This window comes from Perognathus longimembris, chromosome 7 (assembly GCF_023159225.1).
Source record: "Perognathus longimembris pacificus isolate PPM17 chromosome 7, ASM2315922v1, whole genome shotgun sequence".
NCBI classification, from domain to species: Eukaryota; Metazoa; Chordata; class Mammalia; order Rodentia; family Heteromyidae; genus Perognathus; species Perognathus longimembris.
Window position 1 is genome coordinate 17,139,917 of NC_063167.1, and position 27,557 is coordinate 17,167,473.

General features: G+C 42.4%; 1 protein-coding gene and 1 long non-coding RNA gene across 2 annotated transcripts; both read left to right on the plus strand.

Annotated features, from left to right (window-relative positions):
* Positions 1-27,388, plus strand: Fam76a (family with sequence similarity 76 member A). Its single transcript, XM_048350625.1, has 9 exons — positions 1-206; positions 1,439-1,503; positions 5,622-5,676; positions 6,633-6,785; positions 10,210-10,367; positions 14,599-14,685; positions 19,767-19,902; positions 23,858-23,959; positions 25,170-27,388. Exons 1-9 carry the CDS (start codon positions 126-128, stop codon positions 25,254-25,256), a joined length of 924 nt encoding a protein of 307 aa, XP_048206582.1. The 5' UTR covers positions 1-125; the 3' UTR covers positions 25,257-27,388.
* LOC125354798 lies at positions 8,083-8,442 on the plus strand. The gene is made up of 2 exons (XR_007211545.1): positions 8,083-8,119; positions 8,351-8,442. It is a non-coding gene; the product is annotated as an uncharacterized LOC125354798 (long non-coding RNA).
* Positions 27,389-27,557: the final 169 nt, after the last annotated feature.

Here is a 27,557-nt window from a genome sequence, read left to right on the forward strand (position 1 = left end):
CCCCGGCCCGCCCGGACCCGCCCGCCCGCCTCAGCTCGCCGCCGCCGCCCCCAGATTGTGTCTCCGACTGTCAGCTAAGTCGGCGGGCCGCGCCGGCGAGGCGGCGACCACGGCCGGGGCCAGACATGGCGGCGCTCTACGCCTGCACCAAGTGCCACCAGCGCTTCCCCTTCGAGGCGCTGTCTCAGGGGCAGCAGCTGTGCAAGGTGCGCGGGCTGGGGCGGCGGCCGGGAGCTGGGGGCGCCGGCGGCGCGGCGCGGCCCGGAACTCGCCGTTCTGAGGGGGGACGCCCGGCAGGGTCCCTCGGGCAGGGTGTGGCCGGCCCGCCTGGCTGAGGCACCGCACCCTCTGGGCTGGAGGCCGGAGAGGCACGTGGGGGAGCCCCCGGGCCCTCGCAGCCGGCGTGGCACGGTGCTTAGCAACCGCGGTTGGTTCTGGGACCCCGTGAGGTCGAGGGAGGGGACAGCGTGTCCCTCGGTTGCTCCTGAACGGCCATCGGGGGATCTGCTGGGCTTACCTCGGTTGCAGACCAAGACCCCACACAAGCACCCTTTGCCCTCGTGGGACTTAATTCCGCGATTGGGTACTGAGTACCACAAACTTGGACGCTTCACGGGCACTTTTTAGCTCGTCTCAATCGGAGGTGGCAAAGCTTTTTAAACACACACACACACATACACGTATGCATACATACCAGTAAGCACATGAATCAAACAGGTGACTTTGTAGCATCCAGTTGGCCTTAGGTCTTCACTCTAATTAGTTTTTGCCCGTTTTTCCAAATTGTCTTTCTTTGAAGTTGCTTCCTCCCACTTTACCTATTTAACTGAACACAAATGTTGGAAGGCAACAGTTAAAAGTCACCGAAGACTGAGGTTGAGATGCCCTCAGATAATCCAGTTTGTGTCTTTGATTTCTCCTAATTGTCACTGTTGGCCTTGAACGGCCATGACTTTCCTTATGCCATTCTTGTTTACCAGGTCTGAAAGAACACGAGTGAGCAATCTTTTGGATCTTAAAAAAAGACTATTATAATTTTTAAAATATATGCGTGTGTATATGTACAATGACAAATTTCATATAGATAAAATTGAATTTAATCTTGCACTTTGATTTCACAAGTAAACCTGTACAATACCACACAGTGACAGAACCAACATTGGAATCAAGGGCTTCCAATTCCCAGTCTGGTGCTTATTCATACATATGTTTGTTTTACAATTTATGACTAGTTCCCTACAAATTCTTCGGTCCACATCAACAGCTGGGCATTGATGCAGATATTATAGAGAGGGAGAATTAAGGCCCCGAAAGTTAAGGACTCACTCAAGCATACTAACTATGCAGGAATTACTGCAATACCTACGTCTTCTGTTTCTTAGGGAAGGCTTTTTCATTTATGAGTTCCTTTAAAAATTATATCCTCATTTCATTTCAGGAATGTCGGATTGCACACCCTGTTGTGAAGTGTACCTACTGCAGGACTGAGTACCAGCAGGAGAGGTAGAGTTTGGTTCACCATGAGAGCTGTTAATAGCCTTTTCCTCTTGAGCTGTGTTTACATTTCATGTACAGATGTGTAATCAATTGCATTGTAATAAACATATAGTCAATTACATTACACGCATTCTGCAGTTTCCTGTTTATATTGAAAAGTGTATAATCCACATACCATTTTCTAGATAAAACCTATTGATTGCCTTTTTTTTTGGGGGGGGGGGGTTGCCCTGGGGCTTGAACTCAGGGCCACCAGTGCTATCTCTTAGCTCTTTTGCTCAAGGCTGATGCTCTACCTCTTGAACCACAGTTCCATTTCTTGACTTTTGTTGGTTAATTGGAGTTAAGAGTCACAGGACTTTACTGCCCTGGATAGCTTTGAGCCACAATCCTCAGATTTCAGCCTCCCAAATAGCTAGAGTTATAAGAGTGAGCTACTAGTGCCTGACTATATTTTTTTTCTTTTACTGGTACTGTACCTTGAACAGAGGGCCGTGTACAGTCACTAAGTTTTTACCACCCTTGTCTGTGGCCCTGTGACTTGAACCCATATCTCTATTTCAGGCTTTTTGCTGGTTAATCAAAAGAAGAGTCTTTTGGATTTGTCTGAGCTGGCTTTGAGCTACAATTCTCAGATCAACCTCCTGAGTAACTAGGATTATAGATGTGAGCCACCAGTGCCTGGCAGGTTACCTACATTTTTACTTTTTATTATTTTAGTGCTGGAAATTGAATACAGAGCCTCATGCATGCTTAAGCACATGCTCTACCACTGATGCTACAATCCCCTATTGCTTAAGTTTTGTACCTGTCCTGAGGCTTGAACTCAGAGTCTAAGTGCTGTCCTTGAGCTTCCTTTGCTCCATACTAGTGCTCTACCACTTGAGCCACAGCTACACTTCTGGCTTTTTTGGTAGTTTATTGAAGATAAGAGTCTCATGCATTTTGCTGCCTGGGCTGGCATTGAACTGCATTCCTCATAGCTCAGCCTCCTGAATAGCTAAGATTACAGGCATGAGCCACTAGCATCTGGCTGTTGCTTAATCTTTTTTTTTTTAATTATCCACTTCCTTTCACTTAATGGACAATTGGCTTTTTACAAATGAAAATAGGACTAGTAAAACAACAAAGATTTGATCCTAGTTTCATTACTTTTAAAATAGATTTTTTTTTTAGTTTTTAAAAAATTGTTATTATAAAGGTGAGGTAAAGAGGGGTTTCCAGTTATTTAAGTCAGATAAAGGATGCTTTTTTTTTTTTTTTTTGCCAGTTCTGAGGCTTGAGACTCAAGGCCTGAGTCAGCACTGTCTCTGGCTTCTTTTTGCTCAAGGCTGGCACTCTTATCTCTTGAGCTACGGCCCACAGCGCCACTTCTGGCTTTTTCTGTTTATGTGGTACTAAGGAATCTAACTCTGGCCTTCATGCATGGTAGGCAAACACTCTATATCACTAAGCCACATTCCCAGTCCATGGGGCACTTTTTTTTTTTTAACTATACGCATACATTTTTTTGGTACTGGGGATTAAACCTAGGACTTTGCACTTGCTAGACAAGTGCTTTGCCACTGAGCTACATCTCAGTCCAAGAGTACATTTCTTTTTGGACAGTGTTACCTTTTTCCCACATCTTTCTTCCCTCTCCCCCAGTTTTTCCTCTCCTTACTGACAAGTTGGATCATTCATTTTCAACATAGTGTCTAGTGAGTACCACTGCTGCTGTTCACCCTTTGTCCTTCCATTTCTGTGCCACTCCCTATCCTTCCAAAGACAGATAAACAAAAACAAAAGACAAAAACAAAAACAGCCAGAAAGAAAAACACTTGTTTCCTTTTCCTGGAATTCATTTTGATTATTTTGTATGGTCAGAGGCACTTCAGCATTGACCTTTGTGTACCTCTCTTAAGAGGAATATTGCTTAAATTTTAAAGGTAGGCTGGGAATATGGCCTAGTGGCAAGAGTTCGATTCCCCAGCACCACATATATAGAAAATGGCCAGAAGTGGCACTGTGGCTCAAGTGCTAGCTTTGAGCAAAAAGAAACCAGGGACAATACTCAGGCCCTGAGTTTTTAAGGTACTTATTTTTTCAAACTTGGTGATTTTATATTGTGGCTATATATATTTTTTTCCTGGTAGTAGAGTTTAAACTCAGATCTTTTTGACTCTTAAGAAATTGACCCCACAGCAGTAAAACCTCTTGCTCCAGTGTGCATAATACAGAGCTTGAAGAATTCATGAGACTAAAGAAGATACTTTTTGGAAATGTAACAGTCTTGATAAAGGATTTGTTAAGAGTAGCCACGTTTGAAACATACTTGCCTTTAAGGTTCATTGGGTGACTTACTCTTTTTTTTTTTTTTAATTTTTTAAATAGGGTCTAATTGTGTAGCTCAGGCAGACCTCAAACTCACCATCCTCTTTCCTGCCCCTCATAAATGCTGGGATTACATATGTGTTCTACCCTGCCTGGCTAGAAATCAGATTTTGTGCATTTGTTTTGTGGTGCTGGAGATTGAACCTAGGGCCTTGGATATGCTCTTTTTTTTTTTTTTTTTTTGGCCAGTCCTGGGCCTTGGACTCAGGGCCTGAAGACTGTCCCTGGCTTCTTTTTGCTCAAGGCTAGCACTCTGCCACTTGAGCCGCAGCGCCACGTCTGGCCATTTTCTGTATATGTGGTGCTGGGGAATTGAACCCAGGCCTTCATGTATATGAGGCAAGCACTCTTGCCACTAGGCCATATCCGCAACCCCTGGATATGCTCTTTTAAAGTGTCAGAAAATTGTCCTAGAAAATACTTTGTATGTTTCTTTCTTTATTTTCTTTTGTCCATTGTGGGGCTTGAACTCTGTACCTGGGTACTGTCCCTGAGTTCTTCAGCTCAAGGCTAATGCTCCACCACTTGAACTACAGTGCCACTTCTGGTTTTCTGGTGGTTAATTGGAGATAATTTTCCTGCTCAGACTGCCTTTGAACTGATATCCTCAGATCTCAGCCTCCTGAGTAGCTAGGATTACAGACGTGAGCCACCAACTCCTGGCTTGAATATTTCTTTTAAATGTTTTCTACTCTAAAGTGTGGGTGTGTGTTTTGGTGGTACCAAGGCTTGAAATCAGCCTTGTGCTTGCTTGGCTTTCTTAATTGGTTGACACTGTCACTTGGACTACATCTCCAGCACAGCCTTTTGCTGGTTAATTGGAGATTGAGTCTCTTGGACTTTTCTGCCCAAGCTGGCTTCACACAGAATTCCTCATATTGCACACAGCCTGTTGAGTAGTTAGGATTGCAGGTGTGTGCTACCAATGCTTAGCTTCTTTTGTCTCCTTTAACTTTAGTCACCTTCACAGAAATTGATTAGATTTTTGTATCTTTTTTCTTTTAGAATATTATGTAAAATGCTCTTGTACATCAAACTTTCTTTTGTAACTCCTCATGTGAAGGGACAGACTTCATTTGAACATGATTTTTATATACTTTTACTTAGGAGAGTTGGGTAGAGTAGGATCAATGTGGATCGTCTCTGAGTTTATACTCAAAACACATATTTTCTTCCTTACCTTACATTTCTCAGTCATTCATCTAAATTGAAGAGACTTCCTTTTCTAGTGTCCATTTCAGTCTAACATTGTATTTTGAGAATCTTCTTTATAGCTGGGAATTTTTCATAGGATACATAATAGATGTCAAAATCAGAAATATCTCATTCTCATACTGGGCACCAATGGTTCACACCTATAATCCTATCTACTCTAAAGGCTGATATCTAGAAGATCTTGGTTTGAGACTAGCCCTGTCAGAAAAATTCAATAGACTTTATCTTCTAGAAAACCAGCAAAAAGCAGGGCTGGAGGTATGGCTCAAGTGGTTGTCAGCCAAGCAAACATTAGGCCCTGTGTTTAAATCCTATTACCACTAAATAAAAAAAAAGCAAAAAGACATAATTCTCTAATACAAAACTAAACTAATAAGCACGTAATTAAAAGAATTCTTTGTAGATACTCAAATATCAGTCAACCACGTGTTCAGACTGTATTTTGCCTTCCTTAGCAATGAGCCCAGTTCTTTGGCTTCAGGAAGAACGAGTTTTCAGAGGTTCTAAGAAAAGCCTTGTGTGTCTTTTCTTAACAGTAAAACCAATACGATATGCAAGAAATGTGCTCAGAATGTACAGCTATATGGAACGGTAAGTAGGATTTCTCTGATCCTAACAGTGAGTACTTAGATCTGTTGAACTTTTTATCTTCTCTGGATTATGAGAACATTTTTATTAGAAGAACTATAGTTATGTTAATGTATGAGTGTTTCAGAGTTTGAACTTGAAAGGTACAACTGTGGAGTTTCTGTGTGTGACTATAAAGTCACTACTAGGAAAATAATTTTCCTTGTGTGGCTTTAGAGATTGGTATAGATAAGGGGAAAGATGGATCCAGTGACTTGACTTCTTGGTAACAGTTGACAATTTTTCCTCTCCCTTTTTTTGTTCTTTCTTTTTTTCTTTTTCTTGGTGCCCGGCTTCAGGAGTTGTCATTGGAATTAATATATCTTGATCAGTGTCACCCCTTTCAACATTGGGAAACTTTTTTTTTTGGCACCAGTCCTGGGGCTTGAACTCAGTGCTAAGTTCTTTTTGTTCAAGGCTAGTACACTATCACTTTTGAGCCACAGCTCCACTTCTGGCTTTTTTATGGTTAGAGTTAAGAGGCATGGACTTTTCTACCTGGGCTAGCTTTGAACTGTGATCCTCAGGTCTCAGCCTCCTGAGTAGCTAGGATTACAGGTGTGAGCCACCAGCATCTGGTACAACAATTCTCTTAATGTCAGGACTAGAGATTTGAAAGCACCTGCTTATTTCCCCATAGCTCAGGTGCCTGTTGCATTTCTCAGAACAGTCTCATCATACACACCAAGAGCTTTTGTTATTTGTTCATTTATTTATTTAAAAATCAATAGTCCTTTTCAGAAAAACGCATTTTTATAGTGTTAAGAATTGGGCTTCATTTGATCAGTATAGAAGCAAATTTATGATATTGGGAATACAGGAACACATTTTTTTCTTTGACTCATAAACTAGTAGGAACTACTATTTTAAAGAGTATTTTATAACATACTTACTGCATTCTTCTTTTCCTCCCCTTTAAGCCCAAACCTTGTCAGTATTGCAACATAATTGCAGCATTTATTGGCAATAAATGCCAGCGCTGCACAAATTCGGAGAAGAAGTATGGACCACCATATTCTTGTGAACAGTGCAAGCAGCAGTGTGCGTTTGACAGGAAAGACGATAGAAAGAAGGTAAGGCTCTGCATCTTCTTGTTTTTCCTTGTATGTGTGAGTATGTTTGTCCTAAGGCTTGATCTCGGGGTTTGGGTGCTATCCCTGAGCTTTTGTCTCAAGACCAGCATTTCTACCACTCGAGCCACAGCCCCATTTCTGGCTTTTTTTTTTTTTTTTTTTTTTGCAGGGAGGGCAGGGTGTGTTAATGGGAAATAAGAGTCTCACAAGAGCTCACATTCCCATGGGCATAGACAAACATGTAATACATGAGAGAGTCTTTTACAGTGTTACCTATTATAAGAACAAAACGGGCTGGGAATATGGCCTAGTGGTAAAGTGCTCACTTCGTATACATGAAGCCCTGGGTTTTATTCCTCAGCACCACATAAATAGAAAAAGCTGGAAGTAGCGCTGTGGCTCAAGTGGCAGAGTGCTAGCCTTGAGCAAAAACAAGCCAGGGACAGTGCTCAGGCCCTGAGTCCAAGCCCCAGGACTGGCAAAAAAAAAAAAAAGTTTGAATTAATACTACAGTGATTAGAAGCTCTGGAGGGCAAAGATTCTAGTAAGAGGGACCAGCCTTGCAAAGATCCTGAGGCAGGAGTGAACTTGGCACAGGGGTAGAACAGAAAGAAGGCAGACAGAACAAAGGGAGGAGAATGGAAAGGAAATTGTAGAAGTAGGCTGGTGCTGCATTGAGGTCACACAGGCTGTATAGCACAAAGTCAGTGTTTTATACTAGATACGATGAGAACACCTTGGATTTTTTGGAGGGAAGATATAATTGGATTTATATTGAAGAAGTCTTCTTAGTTTGCTATGTGCAACAACCGTTAAGACCCCATGATAGGAAATGGGGTGATCATCTGGGAAGTGCTTGCAGTAGGAGACAAGAATGGCTTTATGAGGATGGAAGTAGTACAATTAGAAGAAATGGATAGGTAGGTTCACACTGATGGGCTTGCTGACAGGTTTGAGTGTGGGAGCAAGAGTGTTTAGCTGCCAAGGCAGGTGCCAGGTGTGATGGTGCATGCATAATCCCTACTACTTCGGAGGTAGAGATTGGAGGATCACAGTTTGAGGCTAGCCCAGGCAAAGGTTACTGAGTTTTTAGGGCTGGGAATATGGCCTAGTGGAAGAGTGCTTGCCTTGTATGCATGAAGCCCTAGGTTCGATTCCTCAGCACCACATACATAGAAAAAGCCAGAAAGGGCGCTGTGGCTCAAGTGGCAGAGTGCTAGCCTTGAGCAAAAAGAAGCCAGGGACAGTGCTCAGGCCTTGAGTCCACACCCCAGCACTGGCAAAAAAAAAAAAAAAAAAAAGTTACTGAGTTTTTAATCTAAAAAATAAACCAGGTGATGGGGCTGGGAATATGGCCCAGTGGCAAGAGTGTTTGCCTCGTATACATGAAGCCCTGGGTTCGATTCCCCAGCACCATATATATAGAAAACGGCCAGAAATGACGCTGTGGCTCAAGTGGCAGAGTGCTAGCCTTGAGCAAAAAGAAGGCAGGGACAGTGCTCAGGCCCTGAGTCCAAGGCCCAGGACTGGCAAAAATAAATAAAAATAAAAACAAAATAAGCCAGGTGGTGTGGTGGCATGAATTTGTAATCTGAGCTACTTGAAAATTGGAAGAAAGAGGCTTATGATCTGAAGCTAAAGCATGAGACCATATCTGCAAAACAAAGCAAAAAGGATTGGGGGCATGAGGGAAGTAGGAGAGCCTAGAAAGTGTGAGGCCTTGAGTTAAATCCTTAGTACTGCCCAAAACAAAGCAAAAAATATTTTAGATGATATAATTTAGCCATGTTCAAGATAGTACACAAGGGCTGGGGTCCTGGTTCAAATGGTAAAACACTTGTCTTGAAGGCTCAAGGCCTAGGTTCTATCCCCAAGGGGAAAAAAGAGATGGAGCACAGTATCTAATATGAGGACTAGGATGTACATAAAGAATCAGCACAATCTCCACTCCTTAACCAAAGCAATTCCAGCCAGTTCTTCTTCCCTACCACTTTGCTTGGCCTGCCTGTGAATGGTTTGACAGTCTGATTGCTGCAGGAAGGTACCCAGGTTCAGAGAGTTGTAGAAACCTTGTGCCCTGCTCCCTGTCTCAGAGCTGTCTTTTTCAAGGAATTGGCTTTATAATTGTGCCATGCTATGTCATCATCAGGGACGGGATTCTGGCAGCTACTTGTCTTGGTCTCTCCTTGGTGACATTTTTTCCAATATACCATTTTGTAAGGCATACGAAAGGTATTAAACAAATATGGAAGGATTTGGGGATATAAGACTTTAGTTAGGAAGCATAAGTACAAAGGACCTATTATGCAACATGGTGACTAGTTAACTGTGTATTGTATTCTTTCATTTGTTTGAAATGGGGCTTATATAGCTTAGGCTGTCTTCAAACTTACAATGTTCTGCCTCAGCTTCCTATGTGCTGGGCTTATCGGTGTGTATCACCATGCTCGTCCAATGTATTATTTTTTTTGTTGGTCATGGGGCTTGAACTCTGGGCTTGGATGCTGTCCCTGAGCTCTTCTGTTCAAGGCTACCACTCTACCACTTTGAGCCACAGTGCCACTTCTGGTTCTCTGGTGATTAATGGGAGATAAGAGTCTCACGGACTTTCCTGCCCAGGCTGGTTTTGAAACTGATCCTCAAATCTTAGCTTCCTGAGTAGGTAGGATTACAGTCGTGAGCCACCAGCGCCCAGTGTATTATTTTTTTTTTTTTGCCATTATAGTCATGCACTACTATGCCCAGCTCAATGTAATTATTATATTCTTGAGAATTTCCCAGAGAGTAGATATTATTTTCCAGCAGAACTCAGGTTTGAACTCTGGGCCTGTGCTTGCTAGTCAGGTGCTCTTATCAGCTGAGCCATGCCCCCAGATGAGAGAGTAGATTTTTTTTTAATGTTTTTAACACACACACACACACACACACACACACACACGTGAGATAATGCCTATTCTATCTTGTCTTCTCCCTCTGAGTTTTCCTTAATGAGCAAGCACCATGGAAATATTTGTACCTTTTGAAATCCTTATGGGAACTTTGCTTTTGTCTGATTGCTAGGTTGAAGAAAAACAAAACAAAAAGATCAATTACTGTGCTTGTTTCTTCTTTCTCTCCTTTTCATTTTTTGTCTTACTGGGGTTTGAACTCAGCTTCTACCTGCTAGGTAAGCGCACTATGACTTGAGCCACACATTCAACCCCAAGGCTGTACTTATTAAACAATGTCTGTGTGTTTGGCTGCAGGCCTAGTGCTTTATGTACATTATGACACTTGATCCTGGGAGCAGCCCCCCATAACTTAGCCAAGGTTACACAGCTCACACTCACAAGTGGCCCATCTAGAACCTGAGTTCTCCCAGCACTCAAATCCTCAGCCACTACCCTCCCATTTCCTTCTCTTTATCCTTTCTCTGGTCTTGCAGGTAGATGGGAAATTGCTGTGCTGGCTGTGCACACTTTCATACAAACGTGTCCTGCAGAAGACCAAAGAGCAGAGGAAACACCTGAGCAGCTCTTCTCGCAGCAGCCATCAGGAGAAGGAGCAGTACAGCCGCCTGAGTGGTGGTGGCCACTACAACAGGTGACCCCAGTGCCTGGCCAGCTAGATAAGCCCTGCTCCTCACACTGGCAGTCCTGGAAAATACATCTCATAGAAGCTTCCCTCTTTTCTCTATATTACTACCCTGTGGAAAGTATCTAGCCTGCCCTATTTTATAATTTCTGTATCTCCTTTAAGGGCCAGGGAGATTTCATTAAGGTGTTGGGATTTCCTGGTACTATACTGGGTCTTAAAGTTCTGTGGAACTTCCAGGTGCTGGTGGCTTACTCCTGTAATCCTTAGCTTCTCAGGAAGCTGAGATCTGAGGATCACAGTTCCAAGCCAGCTCAAGTAGGAAAGTCCTTGAGATTCTAACCTCCAGTTAACCACCAACAGCCAGAAGTAGAGCTGTAGCTCAAGCTAGCCTTGAGCAAAATAAAAGCTACTTCACATGTTGTGTTCTCAGCTTTGGTGAGGGTATTTCTCTAGGACATTTCCCTTTCTGGGGGGCGGGGTACAGTTTTTTTATATGTGTATTTATTCAGGCGTTTGATAGATATTGTTATATGGAATAGTTTGCCAGTGTAGGATCCACTCAAAAGATACCCCTTAGGCTTCCATCAGATTTAATCTTGGTCCTGCCAAGTTCTCTGTGGGAATCTTGGACCATTTTTTTTTCCTTTCTGTAAATGAAGAAAATAGTAGTATTACCTCATGGGGCTGTCGTGAAGATAAATTACATAGTACATGCATAGTGATTTGTTTTATAACTGCCATGTAGAAAGTACTCAGCACATTTTAGTTATTTTTTGACATTATTTCCAGTGTATATTATTTATTCAGTAAACATTATTAAGTGCTTTTATGAGCCAGTGTCTCTGTTAGGAGTACAAAGATGAATAAAAGAGTCATGCCACTCTCCAAGACTATGCTGCTGGTAGAGAAGACAGAGTTGTAATCAAATCATTGCAGTCTAATGCAACAAGCACCACAGTAGAAATGTGTCAAGATTCAGGTATGAGAGACAGTAATAATTAACTACCTTGGAAGTCAGGTGAAGCAGGCTTAGAGGAGAGCTGGTGTGTAACTATCGGGAAGAATTGGAATCATCAAATAAAGACTAGGCAGAGGCATCCTAGCCTGAGGGCATTTGCAAAGAACTGGTGAGCATGAGTCCAAGCAGAACCTGGGAGAATTCTAAGTCCTTTTACGCTGCTGGAGCTTGTGGTTGGAAGCTAAGGAAAGGGAGGAAAGGGTGCAGACCTGCTCAGCAATGTGACCTTCATCCTGGAGTTAGTGCAAAGCCACTGAAGGGGTTTGTGTGAGGAAAGGACTAAATCTGTATTAAAAATTAATTAACCCTGGCTGGGAATGTGGCTTAGTGGTAAGGTGTTTGCCTAGCATGCATGAGGCCCTGTGTTCGATTCCTCAGTTCCACATAAACAGAAACGGCTGGAAGTGGCTCTGTGGTTCCTTGAGCAAAAAGAAGCTCAGGGACAGCACCCAGGCCCTGAGTTCAAGCCCCAGGACTGGCAAAAAAAAAAAAAAAAAAAAAGTGCTAAAGAATAATTAACCCTGACTAGTGGTTATTATATTGGAATAAATAAAAAGGGGTGAGGGGCTAATAAAGCTTTTTTGGAGCTCATTGCTGGTGGTATATGCCTATAAACCTAGATACTTTGGAGGCTGAAAATGGGAGAATGGTGCTTCAAGGCCAGCCCTAGTAGAAAAGTTCAAGAGGCCCCTTGAACTTTTTAAAGTAGCAAGTTGCTAGGAATGTGGCTTAGTAGTAGAGTGCTTGAGTAGTATGCATGAAACCCTGGGTTCAATACCTCAGTACCACATAAACAGAAAAAGCCGGAAGTGATGCTGTGGCTCAAGTGGTAAAGTGCTAGCCTTGAGCAAAAGAAGCTCAGAGACAGGGCCCAAGCCCTAAGTTGAAGCCCCAGGACTGGCAAAATAAATAAATAAAATAAAAATCAGAGTGCAGCGGCATATGACTGTCTTCCAGGCTATGTGGGAGGCCAAGACTGGGAAGATCTTTTTTTGTTTTTGTCAGCACTAGGGTTTGAACTGTGGGCCTGAGTGCTGTCCCTGAGCTCTTCTGCTCAAGGCTAGTGCTCTACCACTTGAGCCACAATGCCACTTACAGTTTTCTGGTGTATAATTTGGAGATAAAAGTCTCAGGGGCTTTCCTGCCTGGGCTGGCTTTGAACCTCGATCCTCAGATCTCAGCCTCCTGAGTAGCTGGGATTACAGGCATGAGCCACTGGTGCCCGGCAAGACTGGGAAGATCTTGTGTCCAGATCAGTCCAGGCAGAAAAGTCCTCAAGACTCCATCTCCGCACAGGGAAACCAAATGTGGCACTTGCCTGTCATCCCAAAAATAATTGGAAGCTTAAAATAGGTGGATTGTGGGCCAAGCACATGCCTAGACAGGCAGCAAGACCTTATCTCAAAAATCACTAGGGGCAGGTCTGGGAATGTGGCTAAGTAATAGAGTGCTTGCATTGCATGCATGAAGCCCTGGGTTCTATTCTTCAGCACCACATAAACAGAAAAGGCCGAAGTGGCACTGTGGCTCAAGTGATAGAGTGTTAGCCTTGAGCAAAAAGAAGCCAGGGACAGTGCTCAGGCACTGAGTTCAAGCCCCAGGACTGACAAAAAATCACTAGGGCCTGGGGTTGGAGGCATGGTACAGTTGGCGGAACACTAGCTGAGCATCAGGTGCCAAGTTCAAGTCCAAGTTTCATACCCTAAAAAAAAAAACAGCAAAACGGGGCTATAGAGGCAAGCAAGCAAAAGCCCTAAGTTTAAACCCTAGCACTACAAAAAAAAAAAAAGATGATTTGGGGGGATGTTGCTTGGACGGTAATTTCTGATGCCTTGAATTTGGTCCCCAGCACCTCTGAATAAATAAATAAACATATAGCTCTTTTTTTTTTTGCCAGTCCTGGGGCTTGGACTCAGGGCCTGAGCACTGTCCCTGGCTTCTTTTTGCTCAAGGCTAGCACTCTGCCACTTGAGCCACAGCGCTACCTCTGGCCGTTTTCTGTATATGTGGTACTGGGGAATTGAACCCAGGGCCTCATATATACGAGGCACGCGCTCTTGCCACTAGGCCATATCCCTAGCCCCAAACATATAGCTCTTGAGTTTCTTCCCAAAAGGGAAAAGACAGAAGTTCACTTTTAAAAGCTGAGTTTGAAATGCCAAGAAGAGTTTTATTAGTCTAAAACTCAGAGGAGAGATTTGAACTTTGTCTTTGGTAGCAGGTAAAACTTGTGAGGAGTAGAGACTACTTTAAAAGTATGAATTCCTACAGCCCTGCCCAGAGTTTAATTCAGATTCATGGTTCTGGGTAGGAAGCAAGACCCTATCTTAGAAATAACCAACGTACAAATGGCTGGAGGCATAGCTTGGTGATACAGGGCTTGTCTAGCAAGCACTAGATCCGATCCTTAGTTCAAACCCCATTACTGCCAAAAAACATTTAATATATATCAGAGCTAGTCTTTTAGGTTTTGTTTTAGGACCAGTTTTGGATGAGCTTACTGACACTGACACTGGTTTTTATTGTGGGGCTGCAGTATTAGTAGGTTCATAAATACAGGGAGGAAGACCAGGAGTTCAAGTACATCAACCTGGTTTCTAGTCACAGCTTTACTCCTAGCTGTGTATCAGTTATAATCTTCAGGACTCAGTTTCTACAAAGTAGGAACAATCCAGAATCATAAGGTGAAAGATGCATGTGAGACAGTGACTGTAATGTTTAGGTGCTTTTACAAGTAAGACAAATGATACTAATTATGGAAGTCTTACCAGTTCTGTTCTTGTGATATTTTAATTTAAGCTGATGATGTTTTTTGGTCCTATGGAGACTAGCTATCCATGCATTCAGTACCTATTAAATAATCAAAACTAATAAGCTCTTACACAGAAGAACTACTGTCTTGGGGCTGGGAATATGGCCTAGTGACAAGAGTGCTTACCTTGTGTACATGAAGCCCTGGGTTCCATTCCTCAGCACCACATATATAGAAAATGGCCAGAAGTGGCACTGTGGCTCAAGTGGCAGAGTGCTAGCCTTGAGCACAAAGAAGCCAGGGACAGTGCTCAGGCACTGAGTTCAAGGCCCAGGACTGGTTAAAAAAAAAAAGAAAGAAAAGAAAAGAACTACTGTCTTGTATGGGCCTATTTGACAGACTTTCATTGTGCTGTTTTCTTAATCTTTGATTTCTAATGTGTGTCTCTCTATTTTTGCCATTAAAAGCCAGAAAACACTTTCTACATCTTCAATTCAAAATGAAATCCCAAAGAAAAAATCCAAGTTTGAGTCAATCACAGCTAATGGAGACAGGTGAGCCAGCTGGAATATGTGTGCACATATATTGCAATGCATACACAGTTCTTGAAACAGGAGTTGTGTTTAGAGTGTGCTGGGAGCTAGTCTGCAGCTGTCACTAGCCTTTTGTTGCTGCTGCTCTACCCACTTGATGGCTGATGTATAGAAGCAGTACTAGTAACTTTATCAATTGAAGCTTGTCACTAAAATATAAAAACTTGTCTGTGGATTTAATAGTAGTTCAATTCTGAAGTCTTAAATAAGGGCTGGGAATATGGCCTAGTGGCAAGAGCGCTTGCCTCCTACACATGAAGCTCTCAGTTCGATTCCCCAGCACCACATATATGGAAAACGGCCAGCAGGGGCGCTGTGGCTCAGGTGGCAAAGTGCTAGCCTTGAGCAGGAAGAAGCCAGGGACAGTGCTCAGGCCCTGAGTCCAAGGCCCAGGACTGGCCAAAAAATAAATAAATAAATACATACATACATAAATGAATGAAGTCCTAAATAATTTTCCCATCCTGATTCTAAGAAGTCAAGTGCTAAACATTTGCTTCATGTTGATCTATATCTGTGGTTGCCTCTATGCGAGGCATGGATTGGTTGGAGAAGCTGAGATGGGGTTGAAGAAGTGTTTCTCTGAATGTGATGGTTATTCTGGAGTCTGTAGCCTCCAGAAAATCAGCCCAGTGCAAATGCTGAATCAGAGAAAATGAGATGCACTTCAATACTTTTGTTCCATTTGGATGTTCCTGAAGTAGAACATTCCATTCACTTGCATTTCTAAATATTTGTAGCACAAGATATATTTTGCTGTCCATTTTACTTCTTGAGAATTTTTCTCTATTTTTAGTGCATTTTGAAAAAAGCATTCTGACAGTGCTCTGATTTTTTTTGGTGGCCTTTTGTTACTGTAAACCTATATACTTGATGGATACATGTTAACATATACTAAGTTGTGTGTGTGTGTTTGCGTGTGTATGCGTGTGTATAAGGGACGCACCTGCTAGTCCTGTGGCTTGAACCCAGGGCGCAGGCACTGTCGCTGACCTTTTGCTCAAGGCTAACACTCTACCATTTAGGCTACAGCTCCATTTCCAGTTTTTTGGTAGTTAATTGGAGATGTCTCTTGTACTTTCCTTCCTGGGCTGATTTTGAACTGCAGCCTTCAGATCTCAGGCTCCTGAGTAGCTAGGATTACAGATGTGAGCCAGGGTGCCTGGCTTATATAGTCTTGTATCTGAAATATTTATTTTAGCTGCCTCATAGGATTTTGGGGGGGGTTGGGTGTGGGTGTGTGTGTGTGTGTGCGTGTGTGTGTGTGTGTGTGTGTTGGTACTAGGGCTTGAACTCACGGTCTCATGCTCTTGCTTAGCTTTTTCTGTCAAGGCTGACACTCTGCCATTTGAACCACAACTCTACTTCTGGTTTTGTGCTGATTAATTGAAGATAAGAGTCCCTTGTATTTGTCTGCCTAGAATTACAGGTGTGAGCCACTAGTGTTCGGCTGCCTCATAGACTTCAATTAATCACAGTCCATTTTCCTAACCCTACTTGTAAACCATTCACAGACTTTGGGGCTAGATTATAGTTTAGTGATACAATGTTTGCCTAGTCTATGTGAGACTCTGGATTTGAGCCCCAACACTGGAAAAAAACCTATATTCTTTTAAATGCGTGCTTTTTTTAATGCTAGATTTTTTTCCCATGTATTCCATAAGTTTTTCATCTATCTTTCCATATTATCACATTCTCTACTCAGTAGCATGGAGGCATATTTGATTATTTCTCCTCTTAATCTTTATCCATTAGTCTTCCTTATTGTAGACAGCACATTATCTTAGCTTTCTCTAATGGCTTAATATCGATAAGATAACTTAGTCTTTTGAGTTTTAGTATTCTACAGAATCCCTTGCCTATCTGTCAGTATTTTCTAATTTGTTTGTTGAGATTGTAACAAAAACTTTTCAGCTTGAAGAAAATGGGAGTTAGGTGTGATTTTCATTCCTTGAGAAAATGTACCGGCTAGTTTTTAGTGCTTTTTGTTTATTTTTTCCATTGGCAATATAAAAGCAGTCTCAGCAGTGAGCAGCACCCATCACACTCGTGGCTTGTCATTTCTTTTTTTTTTTTTTTTGGCCAGTCCTGGGCCTTGGACTCAGGGCCTGAGCACTGTCCCTGGCTTCTTTTTTGCTCAAGGCTAGCACTCTGCCACTTGAGCCACAGCGCCACTTCTGGCCGTTTTCTGTATATGTGGTGCTGGGGAATTGAACCCAGGGCCTCATGTACACGAGGCAAGCACTCTTGCCACTAGGCCATATCCCCAGCCCCGTGGCTTGTCATTTCTAAAGGGCCCACGTTTCCTTGTAGCTTCATTTATTCTCCTGAACTGTTCCTGAGCATAAAAGATGGTTCTTAAATTAACAACTTTTTACAAAAAGTTACTTTAACAAAAAAGTTTCCCAGGGAAAGTAGTGAGTTCCCTATCATTGGAGGTATTTAGAAAGAGACTAGCTTTTCTACCTGACTAACTTAGCTGTCTTTTTTTTCATTTCTAACAGTTGTTATTGAACTAGGAGTTAAGGCCCAGAGAGATTAGGTTCTAATACAAGATAGAACTGGTTTTATCAAGCATTCTTTGAAGAAGACTTTTCTCAAGAAGCAGGTGGAACAGAGCATTAGCTTTTTGGCAGTAGAAAATCACTTATACTGTCTCATTTCTCTTGTTTCATTCATTGCTGTAGTTACAGGTTTAAATAAGACTTAGATTGAGCCAGGTGCCAATGGCTCATGTCTGTAATACTAACTATTCTGGAGGCTGAGATCTGAGAGTCACGGTTCAAGGTCAGCTCGGGTAGAGAGGTCCGTGAGACTCTTTTTATCTCCATTTAACCACCAGAAAACTGGAAATGGCACTGTGGCTCAAAGTGGTAGAGCACTAGCCTTGAGGGGGGGAAAAACAAAACCTCAGGGACAGCACCCAGGCCCTGAGTTCAAGCCTCACCACACTTAAGTTGAAGGAACAGGTCATCAATGAGTATTAGAACAGATGTAAGACTACAGCTAGAAGGGCATCTTCAGATGTGGTGGAGCTTTGTTTCATTATTCTATATCTACTTGTTTTTGTTATCTAATAATTCTTCACATTTGTCAATAGTGAAAGCATTCATTCTTCCTCTACATTCTTATGCTTCATGCAGATGAATGGGGGGGCAGGGTGCGAGTGGCAATAATCTTGTCAATATAGCATATCTTCCAATTCTAGCCATAGAAAAGTTTGCATTGGTAACTGTGAGGTAGTATGTCCAGTGGTCAGGCTTGCTACTTGGGGTCTCTTCCTGCATAGAGAAATGCTGGTTGTCAGATGTGGTTTAAGATAGAGGGAAGATCCAACCACAGGAAGAACCACAAGGTGTTGCTCTGTTGACACAGGGGCACTCAGTCTCCCTAAGGCTTTCCTAAGCCTTTGGAAAAGGACTTAGGCTGGTTGTTTTCTTTAGATTGTCCTGAGAGCCTCTTGACTACTTTGTCAAGCTTCCCACAGTCCATTTCCTTTGAGAATTTACTTTTGATTTTGCACTTGGTCTGCTTCAATAAGTCTTGCTCTTAAAACTGGGGAAGAAAAGGCTTTCCTGAGAGGAAAAAAAAGGCTTCCTTTGGGGATTCTCTAGAGGAATAGCAGTGACCCCTTGTTTTGGATTTGAGGCACCTCTAACCAATCCCTGAAAGCTGTGGGTCCTTTCAAGGTAAACTGTTCACTGTTTATTTGGTTTTTTTGTTTGTTTGTTTGTTTTTTTGGCCAGTTCTGGGCCTTGGACTCAGGGCCTGAGCTCTGTCCCTGGCTTCCTTTTGCTCAAGGCTAGCACTCTGCCACTTGAGCCACAGCACCACTTCTGGCCGTTTTCTGTATATGTGGTGCTGGGGAATCGAACCCAGGGCCTCATGTATACGAGGCAAGCTCTCTTGCCACTAGGCCATATCCCCAGCCCTTGTTTTGTTTTTGTTGCCAGTCCTGGGGCATGGACTCAGGGCCTGAGCACTGTCCCTGGCTTCTTTTTGCTCAAGGCTAGCACTCTACCTCTTGAGCCACAGCGCCACTTCTGGCTTTTTTTCTATATATGTGGTGCTGAGAAATCGAACCCAGGGCTTCATGTACACAAGGCGAGCACTTTACCACTAGGCCATATTCCCAGCCCCATAAACTGTTCACTGTATGTGAAGTGAAAGCAGATGTGTGGTTTTTTTTTTTGTATAATTTCTGGAGTTTACAGAGTCCTGAAATAGGACTCTGCAAAAAGGATGTGGATTCCATTGGGCACTTGGACAAAATGGAGTGCTCAGGTGCTGTACTGACTGTTGGAAACCCTGGTTGTGGTGTGGTTCTGAAGTCTCCCCTGCTTTGCTCCTGTCCTGTCACATGATTCTTTTTTTTTTCTTTTTATGACATAGGTTCTTATTGTATAGCCCAGGCTAGCCTAGAGCTCACTATATATACCAGGCTAGCCTCAAACTCATAATCCTCCTGCCTTCATCTCCTGAATGCTGGGTTTATGGGTGTGTGCCACCATGCCCAGGTGATACAATTCCTGACAATGGAAATGACTGTTGTAGCATAGGTGAAGCTGGTTTCCTTCCCATAAGCCCCATTTTTGTAGAAAAGGAACTGGCTGTATTTCATCATAGGGCAGAGTCTCCTATGCTTACAACTGAGGATTATCCGGAATTCTAGAATTCTAAGAAAGCTAATCACAGTCATGGCTGTTTCAGCAATAAAACATGGAGATTTTAAATGGACCTGAAACAGTGTTCATGACTCTTGGGATAGGGCATCTGTTTTAGTCATGAATGTGAGAGACGGTGCTGCTAGTTGTGGTTTGTTTTGGTATCATATTCTGGCTTCCATCTTCTTGATGCAATTTGAGTTCAGCAAATACCGTTGAATTTTGTAAGGATGGACCGACATGCTGGATGCTGGGAATTCAAATAGTTTATTCCTATCCTTAAAGAGTTCTCAGTCATATAGTCTAAAGTATATTGTCAGGTAGGGAAAATGTATCCATCTTAAGTTATGATTTTTCCCCTCCCATTTTCTTGCTCAGCTTCTCCCCAGACCTGGCTCTGGACTCACCAGGCACTGACCACTTTGTCATCATTGCCCAGCTGAAGGAAGAGGTGGCAACTCTGAAGAAGATGTTACATCAAAAGGATCAGATGATCTTAGAGAAGGAGAAGAAGGTATGGCCAGAAAGATCCAAAATTAAGATTGTATGGCCCTAGACAGGATGGTAGCTGTTTGACCTGTTTGATGTGGTTGGATACACGATGCTTTCAGAGTTTCTCATGGTAACCTGATTCATGGGATGGCATTACATTGTTCAGTCCACCTCAGCCAAGATTTATTTTCCTGTGGTCCAAGAATTGTCCTCCATCTTGAAGGGAGCTTCTTACAATCTTATTCTACTTCATGTTTATTATTTCTACTTTCAGGTTCTCAGAGAATATCTCATTTTGTCTTAATAACAGTTGCAGCTTTTTCTTATTTCCTTTTTTTTGTGTGTGTGTCAGTACTGGGACTTGAACACAAGGCCTGGGTGCTGTCCCTTAGCATTTTTATTCAAGGCTAGTGCTGTACCACTTGAGCCACAGCTCCACTTTTGGCTTTTTTGTGGTTAATTGGATATTAGAGTCTCATGAGCTTTCCTGTTGGAGCTGGCTACAAACCTCAGTCTTTAGATCACAGCCTCTTGAGTACTAGGATTATAGGCCTGAGTCACCAGTGCCCACAATAGCTAATTTTTCTTGGGTGCTTACCTTGAGACTTGCTATGTTCTCAGTGCCTCACTTATGTTAACTCATTTCTCCTTATGACAGACCTTTGAGGTAAAAATTGTCACATATACTAGATAAAGAAAGCCTCCAACATTTTTCCTTTTAGGATTCCAATGCCCTCCCCCATCTCTGCTTTTCCCGAGACTATGTTGTCTCGTACCAAGTTCAGAATTCCATGGTTGATTCTAAATGACTAATGATATGTGCAATGTTAAATTCTTCTACAGCTTCTTTTTTGAGGTGAGGTTGCTTATATTGTTTAGGCTGCCTTCAGCCTCCTGGCCTCAAACAGTCCTCCTGCTCCAGCCTCACAAGTGCTGGGCATGCAGATCTACACAGCCGCACCTAGCTTGTAATGTCAAGTTGTTAACACACATTCTTACCATCCCTGGCTTCTTCCCGCTCAAGGCTAGCACTCTGCCACCTGAGCCACAGCGCCCCTTCTGGCCGTTTTCCATATATGTGGTGCTGGGGAATCGAACTGAGAGCTTCATGTGTAGGAGGCAAGCACTCTTGCCACTAGGCCATATTCCCAGCCCAACACACATTCTTTTCACTTAAGTCCTACCTTGTGTACAGATGAAGAAACAGACCGTAACAGGTTAAATAGTGTGTCTAACTAACTTAGCAGGAAAAGACAGAACAAGAACTGGACCCAAGTCTTTCTGTCCCTGTGCGGTTTCATCCTTCCACTAAGTGGAGATTTGTAGGAAGACCCATATTCTATCCACTTTAGTGTGTGACTGACAGATGAAAATGGACCCAAGTATATTCTCCTCACAGACCTGATCAGAATGACACTTCTACTACTTTGAATTAAAGCTTTGAATAAAGCCAGGCCAAAAAGCTGTTTTGTCCTATACTTTTAGACTAAGGTCATATTCTCTGATGTGAGACATGATTTGATAGGCATCATGCCTACCTATCTCTAGCCAAATAATCTGTTATCTTCCATCTCTCTGCCTGTGCCCAGACTGTTCCTTTCACTCAGATGCCTTATACGCCTGCGGCTACTGTACCTCAAAACTCAGATCACACATCACCTCTCTGATTAGAGGTCACTCCTCTCTGTTCCTTGAATAGAAGTGGGAGTGAGCCTTGAATTTGAACTCTAGCTTTGCTACTTGTTAACCCTTTGGATGTTTGCTCTCTGCCACTTAACCATTTCGAAACCTCTGTTTTTCCATCTATATGAAACAGATGTACTACCTTTAAAGGGTTGTCATGAACGAGGAAGCTGAGCACTGGTGGCTAATACCTGTAATCTGAGCTACCCAGGAGGCTGAGATCTGAGGATTGTGTTTCAAAAGCCAACCCTGTAGGAAAGTTCTGTGAGATTCTTTTTTTTTTTTTTTTTTTTTTTTTCTTGCCAGTCCTGGGCCTTGGACTCAAGGCCTGAGCACTGTCCCTGGCTTCTTCCCGCTCAAGGCTAGCACTCTGCCATCTGAGCCACAGCGCCCCTTCTGGCCGTTTTCCATATATGTGGTGCTGGGGAATCAACTGAGAGCTTCATGTATAGGAGGCAAGCACTCTTGCCACTAGGCCATATTCCCAGCCCCTGTGAGATTCTTATCTCTAATTAATCACTGAAAAATCCAGAAATAGTGCTGTAGCTCAAGTGGTAGAATGCTAGCCTTAAGCAAAAGGAGCTTAGGGACAGAGCCCAGGCCCGGAGTTCAAGGCTCAGGACCAACAACAACAGTAACAAAAAGATTGAGCTAAGGAACCCTTTGAAAAATGTCTAAGAAATACAGTGGGAGGCTGGGGATATGGCCTAGTGGCAAGAGTGCCTGCCTCATATAAATGAGGCCCTGGGTTCAATTCCCCAGCACCACATATACAGAAAATGGCCAGAAGTGGCGCTGTGGCTCAAGTGGCAGAGTGCTAGCCTTGAGCAAAAAAAGAATCCAGAGACAGTGCTCAGGCTCTGAGTCCAAGCCCCAGGACTGGCCAAAAAAAAAAAAAAAAAAAAAAAAGAAATACAGTGGGCTTTGGTGGAACATGGCAAAAGTTCCGTAGTTGGCAGCAACTGTTGATCTCATGGCTCCTCAAACTATCCTTGGTTTATTTGTTTGTTTTGTACCCATCCTAGGGCTTGAACTCAGTCTGTACTCTGTTCTTCAGCTTTTGTGCTCAAGGCCAACGTTCTGCCACTTTGAGCTACAGCCCTACTTCCTGCTTTTTGGTGATTAGTTGGAGATAAGAATCTCACAGACTTTCCTGACTGGCTTTGAAGCTCAGTCTTCAGATCTCAGGATTTTAGACCTGAGTTGATAGCTCTTAGCAACAGTGAAACTTAAAAAACAAAAAAGCTGAATACCAGTGGCTTGTGCCTGTAATCCTAGCTACTCAAGAGGCTGAGATTTGAGGATCGTGGTTCAAAGCCAGCCCAGGCAGAAAAGTCCCCATGAGACTCTTAACATCAGTTAACCACTCAAAAACTGGTAGTAATGCTATAGTTCAAGTAGTGGAGCACTAGACCAAAGTGAAGCTGGTCACCCATGGCTCATGCCTGAAATTCTACCTGCTCAAGAAGCTGAGACCTAGAGGATCATAGTTCAAAGCCAGTCTAGGTAAAAGTGTTTTCAAGACCCCATCTCTGGGCTGGGAATATGGCCTAGTGGCAAGAGTGCTTGCCTCCTACACATGAAGCTCTCGGTTCGATTCCCCAGCACCACATATATGGAAATCGGCCAGCAGGGGCGCTGTGGCTCAGGTGGCAGAGCGCTAGCCTTGAGCGGGAAGAAGCCCGGGATGGTGCTCAGGCCCCGAGTCCAAGGCCCAGGACTGGCCAAAAAAAATAAAAAAAGACTCCATCTCTGATTAGCCAGAAAAAAGTTTGTCTGTGGTCATGGTTCATGTGATAACTCATCAGCTATGAGTACGAACTAGAAGCCTGGAGTTTAAGCCCTAGTACTGGCCCAAAACAAAACAGAGAGTCTCTTTAAAAAAATTTTTAAAAAAGAAGGCTGGAGGTAGTGACATGCTTATAATCTCAGTTACCCAGAAACTAGAGGCTAGAAAATCTTGAGTTTTATGTCAGCTCAGACAAAGTTAGTGATACTCTTATGTCAAAAACAAAATATAAACAAAAGGACTGCAGATGTGGCCCAAATAGTAAAGTGCTTATGTCGCATTTACAAGACCTTGGGTTCAGCCACCTGTACCACAAAAGAAAGAAGAAACAAAGACATGTACTGGAATGTTTTGTGTGATCTTGCTGGCTTTGATGTAGATAGGGATCTGTAGGAAAGCCTTGGATTTCTGTCTCCTGGGTGACCATTTATCTCTGATACCAAAACGTCTTTCTTCACACAAAAATTTCTTGTGTTTCTGTTGTTGTTTTGTCTTTTCCCCTCAGATTACAGAGTTGAAGGCTGATTTTCAATACCAGGAATCTCAGATGAGGGCCAAAATGAACCAAATGGAGAAAACACACAAAGAAGTCACAGAGCAATTACAGGTAACTCTACTTCCATGGTGTGTACTTGGCTGATTGCATCTAAAATAATCATTTCATGTTTCTTTTTCCTCAGTGTATTGACAAATCACATGAAATATCCCTTTTGGATCTCTTATTGTTATTTTACTCTACTATATAGTCTGGTCTTTTTCTCTCAAGAACCATGGACTTAGCCAAATGCTAGTGGCTCACCCCTCTAGTCCTATTCAGGTGGCTGAGATGTAAGGATCATGGTTCAAAGCCAGCCAGGGTAGGAAGGTCTGTGAGACTCATCTCCAGTTAATTACTAAAAAGCTGAAAGTGGAGCTGTGGCTCCAGTGGTAGAGTGCTAGCCTTAAGCAAAAAAGCTAAGGGACAGTACCCATGCCCTGTGTTCAAGCCCCAGTACAGGCAAAAAAAAAAAAAAAATCCAACCAGTAGAATTAATAAATTGAGTTCCTTGATTTTTTTAATATACCAGGTATGATTCCAGGTGTCTAAATTATAGATTCTGTTTACTGAACTCATTAAAGGTACAACATGGTTGGTTTATATTACATAAAACATCCTTTTACTATTTTTCTTATGTGTTATATGGGGCATTATTAGGGCTTGAACTTAGTCTTTCCCTGTCATTTAGCTTTTTTTGCTCAAGGCTGGCACTGCTCTAATTCCAGCCCTTTTCTGGTTAATTGGAGATAAGAGTCTCACTTTCCTACCTGAGCTAGCTTTGAACTGTGATCCTTGGATCTCAGCTTTATGCATAGCTAGGATTACAGGAGTGAGCCACTGGTACCTGGCTAGAAAGCATCCTTTTATTTCAATGAGTTTCAAGAGAATGAGGCTCATCAACTAGCTTGTAGAAAATACTGTTTTTCCTGAACCAAATATCTAGACTTAGGGGGCTGGGGATATGGCCTAGTGGCAAGAGTGCTCACCTCGTATACATGAAGCCCTGGGTTCAATTCCCCAGCACCACATATACAGAAAATGGCCAGAAGCGGCGCTGTGGCTCAAGTGGCAGAGTGCTAGCCTTGAGCAAAAAGAAGCCAGGGACAGTGCTCAGACCCTGAGTCCAAGCCCCAGGACTGGTCAAAACAAAAAAACAAAAAAAAACCCCACAAATATCTAGACTTAGGACTTTGTTCCTAATCTTCCGCATCATTTGCTTTCACATCTGCATGGAAAAACCTATCCTACTATTAATACTGATTTTTTTTTAACCTATCAGGCTAAAAACAGAGAGCTCCTGAAGCAGGCAGCTGCCTTGTCTAAGAGCAAGAAATCTGAGAAGTCAGGAGCTATAACCTCTCCATGACAGACCATCAAGAGGCTCCCCAGCAACAGTAGATGGAGTCGTCCTGGGTTGGAGACCTGGCTGTTCTCTGGAATTGCAAGCTTTCTTAAGAAATCTCTATTTTATTACAGCTATCCTTCTTTGTACGACTGTCATGAGCTGAATGGAAACATCCTATTTGTGCTGTGTTATGACTGCATGCTTGAGTGTTTGGGGTTTCAAGTTCACTCTTTTCCTTCTTACCTACTTCCGCCTTGTCCTTTTCCTCTCTTTTCTCTGTCTGTCCCTCCATTCCTCCTTACCACTCTTTTTTATTTTGATACTACTTTGGGGTGTTTTTTTTGTGTGTGTGTGTGGTGGTCACTGCTCTGTGTTTGTGCAGAGTGATGTTTTTTGTCCATCCTTGGGTCCTGCTATACCCGTGGGCAAATTGTTTGCATTCATTGTGTATCACTGCCACTCTCTGAACTTTAAAAACTGCCACCTTAAGACTTGGTACAATGAGAGAGGCCTTCTCTCTCAATAAAGCTTTTGCTTCAGGGTATCCTCGGGGTTTTTTTTTCCAGGTATATTATGTATGAACTTTGTACTATGTATATCCAGAGTTTTATTTATTTTTTAAAAAAAGAAACTTTTTCTTGATAAAGGAATAATGGTAGCCGAGCTAGTCCTTGTAAAAGTGATGTCTCTTGAAAATAAAAAAAAAAAGTCCTATTCTCTAGCTTATAGTAAAAGATGGTTTCTTGATACCTTACGGTCTTAACTGATTGCTAAGGTGAAATATTTGATGCAGAAGTACAGAGCTAAGTGCCTTTTGGAGAGTTTCTTAGAGGAGCATTTAAGGAGATACTTGAGGACGTTGCAAAGGTTTGAAGAGTCTGTCTTTTTAAGTAAGGGCAGAAAGAAAGGTTGTCCAGGTTCTACTGGACACTTCCTCACCCCTTTCCCTACTCTTTTATGTGATTGATTCCAAATTCTCACACTGCCACTTCTTTAAAAAAAAATACCCTTTACTTGCTTTTATCAGTTATTGAGCAGTTAGAAAATATTTTTTACATTTGCATATTCAAAACTGGATAATATTTGAATTCTCGAATATGGTGGGGGGTCAGGATGAGCTGCTCAAGTCTGGACTGTGAGTCTGATTGGGAGACTATCACTGTACCTCTTCTTACCCCTTGCTCACTCTGGCCTGTGCACCCCTGCTTTTAATGAAAGTATGAAAAATAGGTGCTTCTCAGGAGCAGCGCGGCCTCTACCAGGGCGCATGTGCCCTCTCTTCTGACCCAGTGGGCACGGGGTTGACTTCTTCAGGAAAAAAGATAGATTTGCATTTCTAGCCATATTCTTCAGGTTACTCTCTGTGATGCTTGTGAAGGAAATTGGGGTTGTGTAGTATGGGCCACGAAACAGAACAAAACCAGTTACCCCAACATGAATTAAGGGTAATCATTACAAGGACAGTGGACATTTGTTCCTTAGTTTCTCAAAATTGTAACAGTAAATTTAACTTGTTAAAAGCAAATATTCTGCAATTTGTGATATCGTTCTGGGAAAAAGGGCCATGTATCTAGCTGGACAGATGAAGAGTGGGTGGCTTCCTTTTTATCCAAGATACAATGGACCATGTTGCTTTTTTATCAGTTTGCATCCCAGCAAGTAAAACAGTATGAAATAGTTTTGTAACTTTTTGAACCAGAGACTTTTAGCTAAAGCTAAATGTCAGGTGTCTTTCAGATGTATTTGGTTATAGAGAAAGGTTTGTGAAAGAAATGACAGTCATGGTTTTGTTCCCTTATTTTTTATTTTTAAAGACTGAAAAATTCAAATACGTAAGGTTTGATGATATAAAAATGCATACATAGTTTTTATACTAAATCTTTTTTTAAGGTCTTGACATTTAATATAAAGTAAATCCACACGTTTTTAACTTTCCATACATTCTTAAAAGGGAAAGAAGAAATCTCAAGTCTTTAAACTTTGATTTTTAAAAATCATGACACTGTTTTACCATGAAATTGAGTAGCTAACTTTGGTAACGCCTTTCATTTCTTTGTATGTTTGTAATAATGGACCTTTTAAAACAGGAATGTTTTGGTTTGTACAGACTTTGGCAAATGTGTGTTAATAAAAATTCATATTGACTCAAGTGTGATTGAAGTTAATTGTGTTTTGTGGTGTGCAAGTGTGTGTTGGGGTCTTGAACCCGAGACTGTGCATACAAGACAGTGGTTCTACTACTGAGCTATACCCCCAACCTTGTGTTTATTTCTAGCCTGATCACCAGTAGACATCTCATTATCCTCTTCAATCCTGAAAACA

Coding starts and splice junctions, on each gene's coding strand:
- Fam76a (XM_048350625.1), top strand. CDS start 126: ATGGCGGCGCTCTACGCCTGCACCAAGTGCCACCAGCGCTTCCCCTTC. Junction 207..1,438: donor AGGGGCAGCAGCTGTGCAAG/GTGCGCGGGCTG, acceptor ATTTCATTTCAG/GAATGTCGGATTGCACACCC. Junction 23,960..25,169: donor AAGTCACAGAGCAATTACAG/GTAACTCTACTT, acceptor TTAACCTATCAG/GCTAAAAACAGAGAGCTCCT.